The sequence below is a fragment of the Musca vetustissima genome, unplaced genomic scaffold, assembly GCF_032173495.1.
Source record: "Musca vetustissima isolate MV318-11 ecotype Yass unplaced genomic scaffold, APGP_CSIRO_Mvet_v1 utg21938, whole genome shotgun sequence".
Lineage (NCBI taxonomy): Eukaryota > Metazoa > Arthropoda > Insecta > Diptera > Muscidae > Musca > Musca vetustissima.
Window position 1 is genome coordinate 33,792 of NW_026876984.1, and position 22,024 is coordinate 55,815.

General features: G+C 34.9%; 2 protein-coding genes across 2 annotated transcripts; both read left to right on the forward strand.

Moving 5' to 3' along the window:
* The first annotated feature begins 124 nt into the window (after positions 1-124).
* Positions 125-2,110, forward strand: LOC133321509 (uncharacterized protein DDB_G0283697). The gene is made up of 3 exons (XM_061530592.1): positions 125-134; positions 181-301; positions 370-2,110. The coding sequence occupies exons 1-3, from the start codon at positions 125-127 to the stop codon at positions 2,108-2,110; spliced, it is 1,872 nt and encodes a 623-aa protein (XP_061386576.1).
* Positions 2,111-10,722: 8,612 nt separating this feature from the next.
* On the forward strand, positions 10,723-19,282 carry LOC133321510 (vitellogenin-1-like). Its single transcript, XM_061530593.1, has 4 exons — positions 10,723-10,969; positions 11,048-11,304; positions 14,649-15,300; positions 19,077-19,282. Exons 1-4 carry the CDS (start codon positions 10,723-10,725, stop codon positions 19,280-19,282), a joined length of 1,362 nt encoding a protein of 453 aa, XP_061386577.1.
* The last annotated feature ends 2,742 nt before the right edge of the window (positions 19,283-22,024 follow it).

Below are 22,024 nucleotides of genomic sequence, written 5' to 3' on the forward strand. Positions count from 1 at the left end.
CCACCACAATCATCAGCAGCAGCATCAGCAGTAGTAGTACACCACAGCAATCATTAGATAGTAATTCCCCCCACGATGATGATTCCATTACCACCAGCACAGAATCCTCGGATATATTTGATACATGGACCTTGGTAACGGACAAAAAGAAAACTAATGTAAATGACGAAGAACGTGTAGAAATTTTAAATAAAACCGATGATGAAGATAATAGCATTGAGGAAGCTGTTGAAACACAGCCAGACGCAGAGGAGGAGGATACTCATCAAGCCAATGCAATGGATAAGAAGAAAATGCAAGAGTAAGTCCAATGTTATTTTATTAAAGATTTCGAAAAATTAATATTGTTTTTTATTTCTTCTTCACCAGATCCATGCATGAAGCTGATGACTTATCCGATGGCATATCAATTATCAGTGAAACAGAAAGTAATGGCCGGCTATCACCTCATCCTTATTTGAGAGATCATTTGCAAGATTTGAATTTGAAATTTGCCACCATACCAACACAGGAGGAAGAAGATTTAATAACAAAATTACGCGATGAAAGAGTTGCGCAGCGGCCTGTCATTGTACCAAGGGCCGAGCAAAGCTTAAGACAACGTCCTGGAAGATCTGTTGAAGAAACTACAAACGAAGACAAAGATACCGATAACGATAAAAATCATGACAAAGCTGTACAAATGGCAAGCTGTAAAACGGTAGCTGAATTAACCACCATTACACCATTGGTAAAACGTGGTCTACAGGGAATTTTCTATGTAGGAGTTGCATTAGCTTTGCTCTCTTTACTTGGCCGTTTACGCAATCCCACCTGGAGTGCAAATAGTCCGTCCTCTCCCGAATTGGAACAAAAACTTAATGATATGGAATTGCAAAATAATTTAATGAGAGCTGAAATAGATTTACTTAATAAACATGTAAAATATTTAAGTAATTTAAATGACCAACAACAACAACGTAGACCAGATAAATATAAAGGCCATTATGACCAGCAACCATCCCATGAGGGTGGCAAAAAGTTTAAAGCATGGTCGGGTAATGGTGATTCCCTTAGACCAGTTGAAATAACCAAAGATGATTTGCGTAAACCATATAAATGTCCCGATGGTTCGTTCAAGGAATTTGCTGGTATGTGTGTTGAAAATAAAGGCAATCAACCAAACATTGTGGACCAGTTCGGACAAGTTGTTGAAGATTTCAAACAACAATCGGAAACACTTCAGGCATTTGAAAAAGTTGCAGAAGATTTACACGGTCTAACCGAAAATCCTTTTGATCAAATTCAACAAATACTTAGTGAACAGCAAGAGCCGGATATGAAGTTGCGTCAGCATTTGGATAAACAGGCCAATCAATTTTTAAAAAATAAACCAGTTTATCAAAGTAATGAACAGCAACCGACAGAAGGTCAAGCTAATGATCCCTTGGACCTGAATAAAGAACCAAGTGAAGGAGAAAAGGCAGCCGAATTTGATATGTCAAAGAGCTATTGGAAATCCAAAGGAAAACGTGACAACAAATACCGTGCTGGCGCCGGTAGTTTTGAGGCCAAAGCCTTTGATAAGGATTTCAAGAAAAATTCCTCACCCGACAATGGCAAACCGTTTGATGACAAACAATCGAAAGAAAATTATGAAAAATTCAAAAATGAAGCAAGATCTAAATATTATAGCAAACATAAGGATGGCGAAGATGACGATGATTCCAAGGAACGTTATAATAAACGTGATAGAAAAGATTCCAAGGAACATGATTACAATAGGAAACGTGGTGGTGAATACAATCGCAATAACAACTCCAAGGAACGTTATCAAAAACGCGATAACAACAACAATTCCAAAGAATCACGTTGGAATCACAAGCACAGCGCTGAAGACGACAATTCCAAGGAACGTTACAATAAACGTTCCAAACAGCCATCCAACTCCAAGGAACGTTTTAATCAAGAAAATAGCGGTAGCGGTGAATGGCAGGAGCACTACATGAAACATCGTGAAGAATTGCGCAAACAAAACGAACAGAAATATAGTGGAGAAAATAAAAATTGGTTTATGAAACGTGGTGATGGACGGGAGTTTAAACGTAATGCTGATATACGTTATAGATGAACCCCCTGAAGGAAGAAAATGGAATTAGTTTTATGCCAAGGTGTGTTATTGTACTGAGGGCAGAAGTCAAATACTATTGAGAGACAATAATTTATGTAAAGTAATAATATTATGTATGGAGTTTATGTACTGACATTTTCTAGGTTCTGTTTTTTAAAGATATGAACATATTCTTTTTTGCTAGTTTATAAGTTTTTTCACCCAAAGACATATTTCAAAAATAAATGAAATGCAATGAAAATTTTAAAACTTCACACAAAGGCATCGTATTACATTTTTAATGAATTTAATAAAAAAATCCGGATATAAAAATTAAATTTGTTTCCTAAGTATTTCCAGAATAGGATTGTGTCCCCATACATATACAGACTAATAATGGTTATTACACTTCAGATTGCAATATCTTCCCATTTAAAATAGAGTTGAATTATTAAAAGTCTTTTGCAATCAAAACTATTGCTATGTAGCTCATGATTCAAATGTAGTTAGCTTCAGATGGCTTATTTATTCCCAAATATAATAGTGGTAATATGTACTAAAAGGAGTAGGTACCAATAATAATAGGAATAATCTGTCCAATGATCTATTACTGCTACATGCATTAAAAAGTAGATGAGGAAAGTAATCTAAAAATAAATTTTAAGCTATTCCCAAGGAAACAATTTCGAAATTATTACCTAAAATTACTCATAATAATATAACTTTACAATTGTGTTTTTTCTCAATATTATTTGACTTCTAATATATTATGAAAAAAACTTTCAACACTTGGCTCCCGTTTTATATACTAGACTAAGATTTAACAAATGAAGAAAAAAATTTTTTGTAATTTAAATAGAATATCCTATTTGGTTATTTTTTGTGTTGTGATAGTTGAAAAACCTCCCCCTCCATATAAAATAAATACCGAAATATTTACCGACATATAAAATACTTAAAACTACGAACTACCCTAATTGTAAAAAAAAATATTTTATTTAAAGATTAAAACATTTATTTAATTTTTAACATTATGTATTCTATTTGTTTTTTTAGTTCACATCTTCGCATATATTAATATATTTTAATTTTTACCTTTTTTATTGCACATTTAATTTTATATATTTAAAAAAAATATTTACATATAATTTTTTGTGTATTTACATTGTGAATTTATTTGTTGTGTATGTTTATTTTTAATTTGCCCATATAATTGTATAAATTACGATCACTTCTCAATAATTGTTATTCATCCCTATAAGAAATTGTAGAATTTAACATAATTATATATATTATAATTTAAATATATATTATATCAAATATCCTATATTTGTATCTATGTAATTATAATGATAATAAACGAAAATTAAAAACTATAAGAATTTTTGTTTTATTTTAAAATTCGTACAGCAAATAAGTTTAATTTATTAGAGTATACACAAGCAAATTATGTAGGCAATTCTGTTGACTTCTTTAGAGACTTTCCATACTCTTCAAAGAACTCAGCAGTCATCCAGGGAGACCAGATGGATATCAGGTCCTCCAGGAAGACCAGATGGATATCAGCTGCTTTTCAAGTCTGAAACGGATTTGATCCAAAGAAACGTGTCTCATCGAAATACTGGATTTAGACCCATTTGGGTCAAATCCGTTTCAGAAAATTTGCAGTCGATATACAGTTGATTTAACTGTCCGTCTGTCTGATATCGTAGCAAAGTGTATATAGCCTCAATACCCATAAGTATTTAAAAATATATCATGAACAAAATATTTTATTTATGTTTACTTTTGAACCACGAAATATATAACCCTATATAATGGGTCATATCATGTCACTTAGTGCCATCTGCCGGAATAATGGGGTACAAAAACTGGTTGCTTTAAAAAATTAACTAAACGGTTCGTGTCTCAACTGTCAATGTTTTGCCCAGGGTACAGCATTGCCATTTAAAGTCTGAAAAAATGTTTACTTGAAACAAGTAAAAATTTAATTAATGTCGGGGTCGAAGTTCTATTTTCAATATAGCGAGGTCTATCGTTGCAAATGCTCGAATAGACAGACTGGCATTGCTATACAGGGTGACATAAAAAACTGCAACAAAGTCAAACGCCATAATTTTTACATTTTTTTTGAATGAAAGCAAAAAATGTGTTCAAATTGATCAACTTTGGCACGAATTATGACCTTCAAACGGCCAATGAAACGTCACACGCTGCCCGAATGTTGCTCTGGGGTATTTTGGTCCAGTCCCGGCGAAGCGCTTGCTTTGGTGATAGACACGTTGGCATTTTTTAGTGCTAACCTTGTTTTCCAAAATACTCCAGACATAATAGTTCAACAGCTTGGTATCCGGAGATTTTTGTGGCCATTGTGCGCTGGAAATATCTTTTGAGTCTATTTTCTTTCTGTTGAGGTGTAAGTTCTTGCACTTTTTATACCCTCCACCATAGTATGGAGGGTATATTCTTGTATAACAATGGATTTGCTTTTAAAGATTCCAATCGTATAGTTGGAACACCGCTTATTAAAGTTTAGTTGGTTATTAAGGCAAACGTATGCATATTCATCACGTGTAAAGTGACAGCCATGCCAGTTGTTTAAATACATGATTATTAACTTTTAATTTCAATTAATAGTTGAATTTTTATTAAGGTTGCCCCACATTCTCGGTTTCAAAAATTGAATTTAGGTTTTGAAGATATAGCCGATTTATTGTGTTAGCATCAATTTAATAGTCAAGAATGGCGGTTCGGGTTTAGAATCATGCTGCTAGAATCATGCTGCTAAAAACAAGGAAACGAGATAGACACATGGTTCCTTTTGAGAATATGCATAGAATCACTTTTTAAGTCGATTTATGCATGTCCGTCCGTCCGTCTGTCTGTGCATGTTAAATTGTAAACAAAGTACAGGTGGCATTTATTATTTATTTGGCCCAAGGACGAACCCTATTGAAATTGGGAAAAATCGGTTCAAATTTGGATATAGCTCCCATATATATTTTCGTCCGATTTAAGGAAAATGGTGTACCAAAGTTCCTATATATCTTTAGATTTCCACGAAATTTGGTACAGCGTACTGAATAAAGCCTACAATGATGTGTGTTAAGTTTCGTGAAAATCGGTTAAGGAGTAGATATAGATCCACTATATATTTTCGTCCGATTTTAGGTAAATGGTGCACCTGAGTCCCTATATATCTTTCGTAATGAAGGTAGTATAACCTATAAGTTAGATATAAATGCTGTACCGAATTCCCCAGGTGGGTCCGATTGGCACAAAATTTTGCACAACTTATAGAAGTTATTATGAGATAACGTTTGGCAAGTTTTGTTTTTATAGTTTCGTCAGATTTGAAGTAAAATGTTCACCAAAGACCCAATGTTATATAGTTTATATAACCTAGCATGTGGAAAGTTTTATTGAAAACTAAATGCTGCACCAAGAACTCAAAATGTGGCCGATATTCTGTGACAAGTTTCGATGAAATCGGCTTAGATTTCGATATAGCTTTTATAAATATTTTGAAGTAAATGGTGAACCAAACTCCTCATGTTTATCAGATATGTATCCAAATAATCAACGGGTATCCGACTGATATATGCTTTAAATTGATTTACATAAATTTGTCCCATTGTAAGAAGCAACTCTATATCTGACCAAATGAAAAATTTAGTATAGGTTGCAGAAAGATATGTTTATGTGTCCAATTTAATTTTACCGATCCTTCAAAAATGCGACGTCTGTTAAGATACATCGGCCACGTCCGACTTTACTACTTTCCTTACTTGTTTTCTTTTAAGTTTGATTAACATCGGTTAAAATTCACTTATTTTTCGACCGATTTTATATGAATGTATTTAAGATGAATATCTTCAAAAGAAACCCTCATTGTATTGGAATTTCAAATAATTAACTTTAGTTGAGTCAATATAACTTATCGTAAAATATATTTTTGCCTTCTAAACTAATCATCATAATTGATTATTCAGCTGCAGTCTTTGAAGTCTTTAATAAAAATAGCGAATTTAATTCATATTGATAAACATATTTTCAAATAAAACAACAAATACGTATTTACATGTTCGTAAATAAGTTATTTTCTTCAAAATAGAAAGTTTCACCTGTTTTATTTCACGTTACTGGGTATAGTTGGAATGTTATATTTCTCATCAGGATTGTAATATTATCCCTTTGTGGCCCAATGTTGCCCACAGGTAACAAAATGCTTTAGAGCTTATATTTAATACGCTAGTAGATATATATATATATATATATAATTTGGATCTCATATGTCAAAAACATTCAAAATTTTGGTATAGAGAAGAGGGTAAATTTGTGTACAGTACTAATTTGTGTATACAGTCGAAATTATTTATATCGCTGTCTATTCGAATTGTACGAATTCTGCCATAATTTTTTTTTTTGATTCTTTGAATAAAGAATATAGAGAATAATATAAAAAAAATTTCCATCGATTTTGCATTTGGGTTTATTGTTATTGGACTTTTATTTTTCAGAAAGAATGTACTGTATCTCCCGAATGCAAGGATATAGCGATGCCAAATTTTGTTCATATCCTATTTGGAATAGTTGCATGAAATCTGTGAACAGAAAATTCGGGCCTTAAACAGTTAATAACGGAAGTTATTGATGTTATTGATCAGTTTGAAATGAGAGTCCCTAATTTTAGAAATTTAGCCGCACCAAAGTTTTTATACCCTACAGTAATTAAGTAAATTTGAATGGAGAAGTGTAGCTACCACAGTACTTATGAATGGGCTTATTTATGGTGGCTTAATACTGTACATGTGTGAATTTATATACTTTACAAAAAGTTACATTTGAATGGACAAGAGTTGCTACCATAACGGAACCCAAAAGTGCAATTCTACATAAATGTACTTACTTACATGGCTGGCTTGCGATTGAACGCTTGTTGCATAAGCCGAGCTTAAAAAAAATTAACACGCGTCGGTCTTGTGTGCAGCTCATCCAATTTGAAAGACCATGATCCGAGATGTTATCTTCTACTTGATCCATTCCATTGAATTCGTGGCCTTCACCTTCTGCGTTAACCATAATCTTGCACAGGCTTTTATATGCCTTTGGATCTGGGGCATCCTCATCCATTCTCCCAACAGGATCAAGCCAACGTAGTCGCTGCAACTCGATCCGTCTGACTATGTCGATATCCGAGAATAAATGGTACAGCTCATGGTTCATTCGACGACGATATTCACTGTCGACGCAGATCGGCCAATAGATCTTCCGGAGTATTTTTCTCTCAAACACTCCAAGAGCTGTCTCATCTGCTTGTGCAAGCATCCATATAACATCACAGGTAGTATCAGCGAGTATCTTGTAGAGTGTGAGTTTGGTCTGGAGAGAGATGTCTTTGCTTTTGAGTTGCTTAAACTATTCTTCTCCGGATTTAAAAGCTGATCTTATTATTTTTGTTTACGGCGGTCTCGAGTTATATAAAATCGTTCACTACCTCGAAACTGTAGTTTTAAAGTTCCACAGTTGGTCCGAGTCTACTTGACATCTTGCGCGTTGATACTATAAGCTTGGTTTTCTCGCCATTTACTGTCCAGTCCCACTTTGGCAGACACTTTCTCAATTCCTGCAGACGTGGTTGTTACCGTTCGCAATGTTCGACCAATTATGTCGATGTCGTCTGCGAGTAACATATGCTGTTTGGAGTACAGAGTGTAATTTCTATTCACATTTGCATCTCGTATGACCTTTTCCAGCCGGACGATAAACAGGTCAGACGACAAATTGTCACTTTGTCTGAATCCTCCTTCGGTTTGGAGACGGTTTGACTCTTGTATACCTCGATTCTTGTTCATTCTTTTTTAAATCTGCACTCAAAATATATTTTTTTATTTAATAAGCATTCTATATAGCGCTTAGAATGTATCGTATCTTTATACTTTTATGTCTTTGCATAAATGTTTCAGAGTTTATTTGTTTCCTACGGTAAGGAAAGTAGTAAAGTCGGACGGGGCCGAGTATATGATATCCCTCACCATTATGGGTATATTAAACAGGACTATTAACACAAAATTGGATGAAATAAAATATGTGATATTTATCTAAATGCGAATCTACCTATTCGTTCATTCGTTTGTTACAATGGGACAAAAGTATGTAAATCGACTTCAAACAAATATCAATAGGGCGATGTCTGTACTTCTAGAAAACGCAATTACGTAATTGCTCAATATGCTCAATTTTGTACGTTGTGCAAAATTTGATACAAATCTGACTAACATGAGGAGTTTGATGCCCAATTTACTTAAAATCGGGCGAAAATATATATTGAAGCTATATCCAAATATGAACCGATTTCAACGAAACTTGTCACAGGTTAGGTTATACTAATTTCAATACGTTTTGTTCCTATCAGCCATAATTGGTTCCATGGTGCGTCAATTACTTAAAATCAATCTATAATAAAAGAAGCTATATTTAAATCTCAACCGATTATCACGAAACATGGCACACATCTTTCTGGACTAAATTCAGTACGCTATGCCGAATTTCGAAGAAATCGAAGGATATATAGAGACTTTGGTGCACCATTTATATGAAATCGGACGAAAGTATATATGGTAGTTATCTCTAAATATGGTCCGATTATCTCGAAACTTGGCAGACATCACTCTAGGCTCAATTCAGTATGTTATGCCAAATTTCGTGCAAACCGAAGAATATATATAGGGACGTTGGGCACCATTTACATGAGATCGGACGAAAGTACATATGGAAGCTATATCTAAATCTGGACCGATTTTCTCGAAACTTGGCAGACATCACTATAGGCTCAATTAGTACGTTATTCCAAATTAGGTGCAAATCGAAAGATATATAAAGACTTTGGTGCACCATTTACATGAAATCGGAGGAAAGTATATATGGGAGCTATATCTAAATCTGGACCGATTTTCTCGAAACTTGGCTCCCTTATATTATAGATTGACTTTAAGTAATTGACACACCAAGGAACCAATATACGTTATGCCAAATTTCATGCAAATTGAAGGATATATAGGGACTTTGGTGCACCATTTACATGAAATCGGACGAAGTATATATGGGAGCTATATCTAAATCTAAACCGATTTTCACGAACCATTTTAGGCTCAATTCAGTACGTTACAAATTTGGTGCAGATATATATCACCATTTATATGAAATCTATATATGAAGCGATTTTCACGAAACATAACAAACATCATTCTAGATTTTATTCAGTACGCTATGCCACATTTCGTGCAAATCGAAAGATATATGTGGACTTTGGTGCACCATTTATATGAAATCGGACGAAAATATATATATGAGCTATATGTAAATCTGAATCTGATTTCACGAAACTTGGCAGACATCACTCTAGGCTCAATTCAGTACGTTATGCCAACTTTCGGGCAAATCCAAAGATATTTAGGAATTTGGTGCACCATTTACCTTAAATCGGACGAAAATATATATGGGAACTATATCTAAATCTGAACCGATTTTTGCGAATCTCGTCACACATCTTTCTAGACTCAATTGGTGTAAATCGAAAGGATATATAAGAGCTTTGGTGCACCATTTACCTTAAATCGGACGAAAGTATATATGTGAGCCATATATAAATCTGAACCGATTTTTCCCATTTTCAATAGGGTTCGTCCTTGGGCCAAACAAATGAGCTGTGCCAAATTTCATCCAAATCGGATTATAAATTTGTTTACAGTTTAACACAACAGACGGACGGACATACATAAATCGACTCAGAAAGTGATTCTATGCATATTCTTAAAAGGAACTATAGGTCTATCTTGTTTCCTTTTGCCTGTTACAAACATATGCACAAAGACATAATATCCTGTACCACCCTGTACCCTTCATGAATTACACCTGATTCAGCTGCCCTTAATTGTGAATAAGAACGTACGTTGTTCATCGATATCTATGCTAATGTCTTGTTTGGTACCTAGGTTATGTGGCTTTTCGATGAAATTATAAGACATGATACATTTTTGCCGTTTCGGATTTTTATGATTTTAATAAAGAAAACAATTACATGGAATAAACCTTATTTTAGGCATTAATTTAATTTTTAGCAATAGGTGGCTCACTTTCAGTGAGCCAGTAAGCAAGTTCTTAAAGAAGCCAGAAGCCAGTTTTGATAAAGCCAGAATCCCACCACGTTTCGTATATGTTTATTATTTACTTACAATAAAAACCTACTGACAGCTAGAATAGTTAACAAATTAACATCATTAGGACATTGACATTGATTTCCAATGCAAAAAAGATTCATTCAACTTCATTCATCGATAGATGTTTAAAAATGTCTTCACCTAATAGGTAGGGTGAGCTTTCAAAATTGAACCTTTATCTAAACGGTCACAGTCGTATATCACAATTTGTTACGACAATACTACTACTATTCTTGTATAAGTATTGTCAGTGTATGTCATTTTGCAAAAGGTAAATAGCAAATAATAACAATAACAACAACAATAACACATACTTGTTTATCATATCTCATTACAATCTATTGAGTAATCGATTCTCTATATAAAGATGCGTTCAAGTTGTTCTAAAAACCAGTTTCGCTGTGAATAGCAAAGATGAGGATACAAATAACAAGTTCGCCATTTATCGGAACAATAGTTGTTGTTTGCATTTTAGCATCTAATGGATTGGCACAACGATTTAATCCCCGAGATCTGGGGAGATCAGCTGCTGATATAATTCGTGGATTGGGCACACAGGCCATAAGAGAAATACCAACACCCCAGGATTTGCTGTATACCTCAATTCAGTTATTAGTTGGATTGCCCGAACAAACTGTTGTCGGTATTATCAATCAGGCATGTGAGTAAAGGGGAAACTTCTAAACATGGCTGATTAATTGAATTAAGGGATTATATTCGAAATAAATTTTATTTATAGGTTCGCTTTATTTGGCATCGGGTGCAATTAATCCACGTATTACACCCAATATCGAGGAAATGTATTACCAGTTGAGAACTCCTTGCAAAAATATCAGTGTTCCTCTCCAGCAACCGGAGCAGCTTGTAAATCTACCGGAATTTGATGTGAACAAGCAAGTTGTTATCTTTGTTAGTGGTTGGGGTTCAGATGCTAATAGTTCCTACATTCAAGATTTCGCCAATGCTTATAATTGTCGTGGCGATTACAATTTTGTGGTAAGATGTTTTTTTATCGCTATCTACTATTTCTAAGACAATGTGGCGCCCGTTCGTCGCTATCTTCGGTTCTGCAAATTTGCATATAGTTGTCTTTTGTCTGCATGCAGGTCAGGTTCGAAGATGGGATATAACGGTCTACGTTTAGGCATAGCTACGATAAAATCCAGTTATTCGGTATATTAAGGATTTTTCACGCATTTTTCAATCGAAATGGGTGTAATTAGATATTTTTGGTTGCAAAAAAAAAAAAAAAAAAAAAATCACAATATCAGTACATATTTAGGTATAGCCCCCATATAACGGCACCTCAAAGTTATCAGTATTTAAAGGATTATGGACACTTTTTTAATCGGGTTTACTATAAATTAATATTTTGGACAAATATTCCTGCACTCATATAACGGTGCCCCCAAAGTCGATATCGTGGGGATTAAATTGATACGTTGGGTTTTTATTGGGTATCAAATCTTTATGCCAATATTGGCCCATATAAAGGATCCACACATTTTTGGTATTTTGAAGACTTTAGCAGCAATTCGCCTCAAACCGATAGCCCCGCTTTAAAAACGTCCCTCCCAATTTTCAGTATTTTTAAGGGTTTAGTCCAATTTTTCAACCGAAATGGCACAAATTTGATATTCACTGTTCTTGGAGGTTAACAAAACTTCGGTATGGGTCTATATTTTAGCAAGAATCCCATATAAAGGCCCCGCCTCATTTTCAATATTTGAAGGTGTATAAAACTTTTTCGTGGCATTTTCCCACCGAAGTTGCTGTAATCTGATATATCAAGTACTTGTAGGATGAAAAACATATTTGCAGAAAATTTTGAAATAGTTCCATATAAGGGCTCCGCCCCTTTTTCGGTATTTTTAAGGTCTTAGCCGCAGTTGTAGTAATTGTAAATGTTCAAAATAGGTCCATGGTTTTGAATAACCCCCATATAAGGTGCGACACCATTACACCCTATTTTTATACCCTCCACCATAGTATGGAGGGTATATTAATTCCATATAAGGGCCCCGTCCCTTTTTCGGTATTTTGAAGGTCCTAGCCGCAGTTGTAGTAATTTGAAACGTTCAACATAGGTCCATGGTTTGAAATAACCCCCATATAAGGTGCGACACCATTACACCCTATTTTTATACCCTCCACCATAGTATGGAGGGTATATTAATTTTGTCATTCCGTTTGTAACTCATCGAAATATTAATTTCCGACCCTATAAAATATACATATTCTTGATCAGGGTAAAATTTTAAGACGATATAGCCATGTCCGTCCGTCTGTTGTAATTACGCTATCTCTGAAGGAATTGAGATAGGGTGCTGAGATTTTGCATAGGGTTGTCTTTTGTCTGCAGGCAGGTCAAGTTCGAAGATGGGATATATCGGTCCACGTTTAGGCATAGCTCCCATATAAGCGTACCCCCCAATTTTCGGTATTTTGGGGTTCTTGAGCGCGTTTTTCAACCGAATTCACGGAATATTGGTACATTGGGTTCTTATTGGGTACTAAATGTATCCACAAAAAATTATAAATATAGGTCCACTTTCTCTGGTAGCCCCCATATAACGGTACCTCCTAATTTTCAGTATTTTGTGGGTTTTGTTCGTATTTTTCCACCGAATCGGCTGTAATTTAGTATTTTGAGTTCTTAATAGGTTCCAAATCTCTCCACTCCACTCTCTCCAATTTTTGATATTTTGGGGTTCTTGAGCGCGTCTTTCAACCGAATTCGCTGCAATTTGGCATTTAGTTGTCGTGTATGGTAACAAATCTCTCCACCAAAAATTATTGATATTCGCCCCCTTTTTGGGGTAGGCCCCATGCAACCCCTTTTTTTATAATAAAAAAGTTATCTAATTTGTTCCGTGTTTTGGGTTTGGTTCTAAGATTCTGTTGTAATCTTTTCATCTGCGGAGGAAAAAACTAGAACGCAAGATTCGATAATGAACTATAACCCGCTTTTAGACCTAGCCCCTCTGTGGGAGGTACCAGGAGGAGTGGACCGATATTCCACATCTTCGAAATTGAACTAAGTTTGGAAGAAATAATAAGTTGGGCAAAGTTTGGATGAAATCAAAATTTTCTGTAACTAATTTGGTCGAAAGAAACATGGGGTCTAAAACTAATATTTCGATGAGACACATTTTCACCGTGTGAATGTGTATAATTACCCATTAAAATTTTTTGAAATTGGTTTATGAATTGGTCTATGGTTTACATAATCGGTTTGTAGAAATGTCGGTATAGGTCCACTTTTTGGTATTTCATTTCAAGTACCTGTCAGTATATCTGTGGTGGAGGGTATCCAAAGTTCGGCCCGTCCGAACTTAACGCTTTTCACATGTTTGCTATGGTACAGGATATTATGTCTTTGTGCATATGTTTACAAAAGGAAACTAAATAGGTCCACAGTTCCTTTTCCGAACATGCATAGAATCACTTTCTAAGTCTATTTATGAATGTCCGGCAGCCCGTCTGTCTTTCTGTTGATATAAAATTGTAAAGAACGCACAGGTCGTGTTTGTGAACCCAACAAGATGAGATTTAGCACAGCTCATTTATTTGGACCAAGGACGAACCCTATAAAGTCTCGTCCGATTTCCGGTAAATGGTCCGATTTCCGGTAATGTGTCAATTTTTGTTCATATCGGTTCAGATTTATATGTAGCTCTCATATATATTTTCGTCCGATTATGGGTAAATGGTGCACCGAAGATCCAAAGTCAGTCCGATTGGCACAACATTTTTCACATAATACTGAAATAGAAATCCTCTTTTAATTTTAACGGAAATCGGTTTAGATTTAAATATAACTTCCATATATAGCTTCATCCGATTTTCGTTAAATGGTGCACGAAACTACTCAACGTTGATACAATTGACATGAAATTTTGAACAGCATGCCGGATATATAAATTTTGAACAGCATACCGGATGTAGATATAGCTCTCATATATATCTTAGTCCGATGCAATGGTGCACCAAATACCCAATGTTTGTTCTATTAGCACTAAATGGGGCTAGAATGAATTTTGTAATGTTTAATGGAAATCGGTTCAGATTTAGATATAGACCATATATATATCCGACTTTTGTGCTTTACTTACTGGATGCTCTTTACTTTCATTGGGTATTTCGGAGTCTATGCGAATAAAAAATTTCTTCCTGTTAATTTTTGGTGAGTAAAAAATTTATAACCCACTTTTTCAAGTTTCTCAGATCATGAACCACATGCTATAGGTCCCTGACCGAATTAAGGAATTTTAAATGCAACCGAACCTAACACAGCCTTTATTTGTTTAATTTTTTTTAATACTTTCACTTTCTTTCAGTACATAAAAACTTCGGATTCCATTAAAACTTTGTATACATGGTCGGCATTCAATACCGAAGAAGTAGGCGATATACTTGCGGAGAGCTTAAGTCAATTAACTGAATATATACCCGTAGAAAATATCCACCTAATTGGTCATAGTTTGGGTGGACAAATTGTCGGCAGTGCTGGACGTCAATTTAAAAATTTAACCGGCCAATTGTTGCCTCGCATTACTGGCTTAGACCCTGCGAACCCCTGTTTCAATGAAGGCGAATCTTTAGAGGTTATTTCACGTGGTGATGCTGAATTTGTCGATATCGTTCATTCAAATCCAGGTGTTTTGGGAAAACCACAATCATTAGGCGATGTTGATTTTTATCCAAATGGTAAACAGGCCGTCAAACCGGGTTGCGTTAATTTTGGTTGTTCGCATGAACGTTCGATACGTTATTTCATTGAAACGGTGTATCCCGGTAATGAGAGAAATTTCTTAGCGAAACGTTGCAATTCGTTGTCCGGTTTGAATGGTGGTCGCTGTGATGGGCCAGAATATCCCATGGGTTATGCAGTGCCACATGATTTGAAGGGTGATTATTATTTGAATGTGAATGCGGAACAACCATATGGTAAAAATGCGCCGGAAAATGCTACAGTTCAACCAAACGAATGTGGTCTTTGTGATAGCCCGTAAAAAAATGTTATTTAATTATTATGCACAAATTGTTTAAATGCACTTGTTAATTATATATTTAAAATTGTTGTTAATATATACTAATGGTAAATATATGATGTTGAAAAAAATAATAATAAAAAAATAAACTAACACCTGTTCCTTATCTTAAAATATTTCATTTTAAATGAAGTGCAGGTTGCATTTAGGTGGCACGAACTTATTGGGCCAAGGACGAACCCTTTTGAAATTGTAGAAAATCGGTTTAGATTTATATTACGTTGAGGAAAAAGAAATCCATTAGGCCTGTCGTGGAAAATGTCTATGAAATCGGAGAAATGATCGGAGTTGGCCGTAATGTTTGCAGTCGTAACATCGCCCAGGAGCTAAAAATCGACCATAAGATTGTTTTAAACTATTTACACAAAGAAATAAAAAAAAACAGTAAGGAAAGTAGTAAAGTCGGACGGGGCCGACTATATGATACCCTTCACCACTATCGGTGTATTAAAAAGATGCATCCTAACAGAGGGCCATTAACATGAAATTGAATGAAATAAAATATGTGACCTTTATCTAAATGTGAATCGACTTAGATCATAAACTAATTTAGACTAATTTATGCACGGTTTGTTCCTAATCGACATATTTTGGGTCTTACTTAAAATCGGACGAAACTATATGGGAGCTAAATCTAAATTTGGACGGATTTCAACAAAACTTGACACACGCTTGGCTAAACTATTTTATGTGCGTTGTGCAAAATTTTGTGTCAACTTTGAGTCTTTGGTGCTTATTTTTTTTTAATCGGAAGTTGATATATATGGGAGCAATATCTAAATCCGCACTGGTTTCAGTAAAACTTGACACACGTTACGTTACACGAACTTTAGTACGTTGTGCAAAATTGTGTGGCAATCTGCCTACCTTTGTATGGCAATCTGCCCAACACACATAATTCTAGACTCAATTCAGTACGCTATGTCAAATTTCCTGCAAAATTAAAATCAAATCGGGCGAAAATATATGGGAGCTTTATCTAAATCTGAACCGATTTTCACGAATCTAAACACACATCATTCTAGACTCAATTCAGTGCGCTATGCTAAATGCTGTGCAAATCAAAAGATATATAGGGTACACCATTTACATTAAATCGAATCTTAACACACAGCATTCTAGACTCAATTCAGTACGCTATGCCAAATTTCGTGGAAATCGAAAGTTATACAGGGACTTTGGTGAACCATTTACATTAAATCGGTCGAACATATATTTGGGAGCTATATCTAAATCGGAACCGATTCCGAAATTTTACACACATCATTCTAGACTCAATTCAGTACGTCATGCCAAATTTCGTGGAAATCGAAAGATAAATAGGGACCTTGGTACACAATTTACATTAAATCGGACGATTTTCAAGAAATTTTACACACATTATTCTATACTCAATTCAGTACGCTGTGCCAAATTTCGTGCAAATCAGAAGATATAAAGAGACTTTGGTACACCATTTACATGAAATCGGACGAAAATATATGGGAGCTATATCTAAATCGGAACCGATTTTCAAGAAATTTTACACACGCTGTGCCAAATTTCGTGCAAATCGGAAGATATATAGGGACTTTGGTACACCTTTTACATGAAATAGGACGAAAATATATATGGGAGCTATATCTAAATCTGAACCGATTTTTCCCAATTTCAATAGGGTTCGTCCTTGGGCCAAACAAATGAGCTGTGCCAAATTTCATCCAACTCGGATCATAAATGCGACCTGTACTTTGTTTACAATTTAACATAGACAGACAGACGGACGGACATGCATAAATCGACTTAGAAAGAGAGTCTATGCATATTCTCAAAAGAAACCATGTGTCTATCTCGTTTCCTTTTGCCTGTTACAAACATATGCACATAATACCCTGTACCACAGTGTGGTGAAGGGTGTAAAAAGCTCTATGTTTGGGTGCCACACCAACTAACAGAAAAAAATCTGTGAAGCCTTGACCAAACGGGAGATAGACCCATTTTTTAAACGGATGGTGAGAAAACGATCGTAGTCAAAGAGCATAACTATACCAGGGAAGGTTTTGTTTTGTAAGGGGAAAGAGAGTATTTTGTGGTTTTTATGAATTTTCTCCAATAAGAATAATTTAAGGAAAATATAAAAAAGAGAATTTACAATATCATATAATGAAAATAAAATTTCTGATAACGTTTTTCTGTTCTAAAAACCTACTGGTTATATTCAAAAATCGATCATTTAAATAATTTTTTCAAAATAATTACACAAATTTTTAGTGAATAACTCTGACCTTCAAAATATGTTTAGCCAACATTCCTAATAAAAATGGGATTAAAAAGTCCTCTTGGTTAGTTTAAAAATGTTCTTTGAAGAAATAGACCGTAGGAATCGAAATGTTAAATTATAGCCAATTCATAATGCTAAAATATTGTTAATTCGAGTGGAAATGCGGCGGAACCATTAAAATACCTATAAAGAAACTCGACCTTTATATGGGGGCTATACCCAAAGATTTTTATAATTTTTATAGGAATCTTGCCAACCAATGAGAACTTGAAATATAAATTTCTAGACAATTTGGTTGAAAAGCGTGCCAAAATATCCGGTATATTGATATCGCTATATGGGAACTATACCAAAACGTGGATCGATATTGATAATGTTTGGTAGAAAGAGTAACTCCGAATACGAGGAGCAGAGGTGAATGCTATTGAACGCGTTCACAACTTGTCCTAAAAATACCTATATATATATATAATGGCCTCGTGCATACGGTTTCCAATTAGGGTACCGATAGTATGGAGCACCAAACCTATGGCTTGTCCGATTGAGAAATAATTTTGCACATCATACTGAATGATGTCCAGATTGATGTCCGTGAAGTTAAGGTTTCTTAAGGTTTGTCCCATTGAGACACAATTTTGCATAGGGTACTGCATTAAATCCAGTTCGATGTCTGTAAAGTTTTGTTGAAATTGATTGGAATTTAGATATAGCTCACATACAGGATTTCATTTCGGGGAGGTAGTACAAAATGAAAACATTCGCTGTTGCAAACATAAATTTACTGTAAAAAAAAAATTAATTTGGGGGGCCCCTCTGCGTACGTCCCTGGCTCCCATATATAATTTAGTCCGATTTTAGGTTAAAGGTGCACCATAGATCCTGTTCCATTTGCACGAGTCTTGAATGACGTTTGTTAAGTTTTATTGAAATCGATTCAGATTTTTATATAGCTTCCATATATAGTTTTGTCCAATTACATGCAAATAGTGCTCCGAGTAACCTATGGTTGTTCGCTTTACATTGAAATCGAAATTTGTTGAAATCGGATCAGGTGACCCATTTTTGCACTGGATCGACAATGTCCATTTAAAAATATCGGTCACATTTTGGAAATTATGTAAAATAAATATAAAAAACCTCAAATGTTTCTATGCCATAAAATACATAAAAGAATAAATAAACAATAAATAGCGTGATATTTTGAAAATTTGAATTTTATCGCATCGATCGCATTATCATTTATATTAAAAAATATTTTATTCTTCTCTATAATTGTTGACTTTAGAGGCTGGTAAAAACAATAACTTTATATCATTACAATCTCCTGACTTGGTTTCCTATATAAATATGTAAAAAATTGTACTAGGAATTACATGTTCGGTTCGATTCTAACGGGAATAACAAAATGAAACTACAAACGAAAATAACAAATTTTATTCGCCCAATAATTTTAGTGTGTGCTATCGCGGCTAATGTAGTGGCACAATCAGTGGACTTTAGTGCCATGGCAAAATCAGCAGCTAGCATTATTGAAGGATTCGGTTCACAAGGATCAAAACAAATACCAACACCAAGTCAAATGTTCTCCATTCCCGTTCAGGTGTTAATTGGTTTCCCCGAACAAGTAATGTTTGGTGTTCTCAATCGGGCATGTGAGTAAAGTGAAAAAGTATCTGGAATAGTAGATCAAATTTTACATTTACAAAAAAATGTTAAAAGAAAAAATAGTGAAAATTTAGTAGATTTTTGCAGTTCTGGAATATATCGATTATTAACTTTACAACGCAACAAGATTTTGGAGGGTGTAAAATTTATTATGTGATTAAAAACACTTGACGGAAATATTAAGAATTCAGAAGAAAAAATTCGGTAAAGGTCAAGTTTATGTGTTATGGCGGATGTACTTTAGAATTACCAGCCAAAAATTCATTCAGCCATAACTTAAAAATTTAACCTATGACAAATTTGTCCTTCTGTTTTCTTAATATACTCACCAAGGACTTTCATCTTCACACGGAATTTTCCATTCCTTCTAGAACACAAGGTAATTCAATTTAATTTTCCATTTATTCTTAGGTTCCCACATTTTGGCCTCGAACGTAAAACATATCTCGATTCCGCCCAAAGTTGACAAGATGTACTTCCAGTTGAGAACACCTTGCAAAAATATAAACGTCCCACTTCAACAACCGGAGGAACTAATCAATCTACCAGAATTTGATATCAATAAGAAAGTTGTATTCTTTTTTAGTGGCTGGGCAACCAAAGGCAATGAAAGTCACATTCAGGAACTGGCCAATGCTTATAACTGTCGTGGTGATTATAATTTTGTGGTTAGTAGATAACAAGTGAAAAAGCGTTAAGTTCGGCCGGGCCGAACTTTGGATACCCTCCACCATAGATATACTGACAGGTACTTGAAATGAAAATATGGGGAAAATACCAAAAAGTGGACCTATACCGACATTTCTACAAACCGATTATGTAAACCATAATATCAGCCTTATGGCTACTGAGGGTGTATACACTTTGAGTGTATACGGTCCACCTAAAAGTGGACCGATATATCGAATCTTCGAACTTAACCTGCCTGCAGACAAAAGACAAACCTGTGCAAAATTTCAGCACCCTATCTCAATTCCTTCGGAAGATAGCGTGATTACAACAGACGGACGGACGGACATGGCTAGATCGTCTTAGAATTTTACCCTGATCAAGAATATATATACTTTATAGTGTCGGAAATGAATATTTCGATGAGTTACAAACGGAATGACAAAATTAATATACTCTCCATACTATGGTGGAGGGTATCAAAATTCGTAATCCCACCAAACTGAATAGTTGTGGACTCAATCGTATGTCTGGACATTTCGTGTACGCATCTACTGATTGTTGGGGTAGAAATTTGTATATCCTCTACGATGAGGTGCACATCTAAACAAACCAACATCGGATGAGATCCTTACATGGGGCTATTTCCAAAATGGACCTACATTGTAAATTCCCCAGTCAGAAAATAGGGTGTGACATTTTAGGGATACCAGTTTTCTGTGAAGCAGTTTTGTACCCACCAAGAACCCCGAATTTTTTGTTGTGATAGATATGCCATAACATGGACCTATATCGATAACATGGACCTATATGGAAGAAATATGTTGTTCACTCTCCTCAAACTTGGAATCGTAAATTGCAGCCCCAGCGGCAGGAAAATGTTCTTTGAACCAAAAACCCGGTATGACAAGTTACAGACCCTTTGATTTGATGAAGTGGGAAACTTGGACCTATATTACATGGGGCTATTTCCAAAATTGACCTACATTGTAAATTCCCCAGTCAGAAAATAGGGTGTGACATTTTAGGGATACCAGTTTTCTGTGAAGCAGTTTTGTACCCACCAAGAACCCCGAATTTTATTGTTGTGATAGATATGCCATAACATGGACCTATATCGATAACATGGACCTATATGGAAGAAATATGTTGTTCACTCTCCTCAAACTTGGAATCGTAAATTGCAGCCCCAGCGGCAGGAAAATGTTCTTTGAACCAAAAACCCGGTATGACAAGTTACAGACCCTTTGATTTGATGAAGTGGGAAACTTGGACCTATATTGGAATTTTTATATAAAGTTTTTTTTTTTTTACTTTCAAGAATGCGGAATGCCAAACTGCAGCAACGTCAGTCACAAACTTCGGTTAAAACTTTCAAAATTCCGAAAATGTCCCGTTTCTTTATATTGGAGTCATAGTAAGGTATGGATTCATACCGAACATTTTCTGAAACAATATTTTTTCAACCTCTATAAACCGGGAATGCCATATTACAGCCCATTCTGTTAAGAACTTCAAAATACCGACAAAAAAAATGTTGCATTGCACTCCTTTATATAGAAACATTATCAAACTTTTCACCCTCTAAACGTCCAGTATGACAAATCCTAGAACCTTTTAAATAGTTGAAAAGCGATTTCAACATTTAATATATCTAAAATTCGTCCTTTTGGTCATTCAAAATACATAACATGTCTGAAAAATGGTATTCACTCTGAAAATTCGTAATACTAAATTACAGACACTTTAGTGTGAAAATGCAGATTAATCCTACAATGGAGCGAGTCCTCTTCCCTCTAACAATCTGAAACGCAAAATTACAGTCTCCAAATTATTTTAAAAGGGTTGGAAGCTTTATATGGGGGCTATGTCCGGACATGTGCCTGTATTGCAAATTTTCTGCATACATGTTTTTAACACTCGAAGAACCCGGAAATCAAAATTATAACCACTTTATTTGAAATTAGTTTAATATACCTAAAAATAAGGTACCGATATCTATATTTTTCTAAACCTCCAATAACCTCTTTGCAGTATGTAAATGTCGCCGATTCCATCGAAACATTAT

What these genes read in the sequence shown, in the direction of transcription:
- LOC133321509 (XM_061530592.1), top strand. An exon ending in GATAAGAAGAAAATGCAAGA is followed by an intron (nt 302 to 369) that starts GTAAGTCCAATG and finishes CTTCTTCACCAG; the next exon opens with ATCCATGCATGAAGCTGATG.
- LOC133321510 (XM_061530593.1), top strand. Translation starts at nt 10,723, where the DNA reads ATGAGGATACAAATAACAAGTTCGCCATTTATCGGAACAATAGTTGTT. An exon ending in CGGTATTATCAATCAGGCAT is followed by an intron (nt 10,970 to 11,047) that starts GTGAGTAAAGGG and finishes TTTTATTTATAG; the next exon opens with GTTCGCTTTATTTGGCATCG. An exon ending in GTGGCGATTACAATTTTGTG is followed by an intron (nt 11,305 to 14,648) that starts GTAAGATGTTTT and finishes ACTTTCTTTCAG; the next exon opens with TACATAAAAACTTCGGATTC.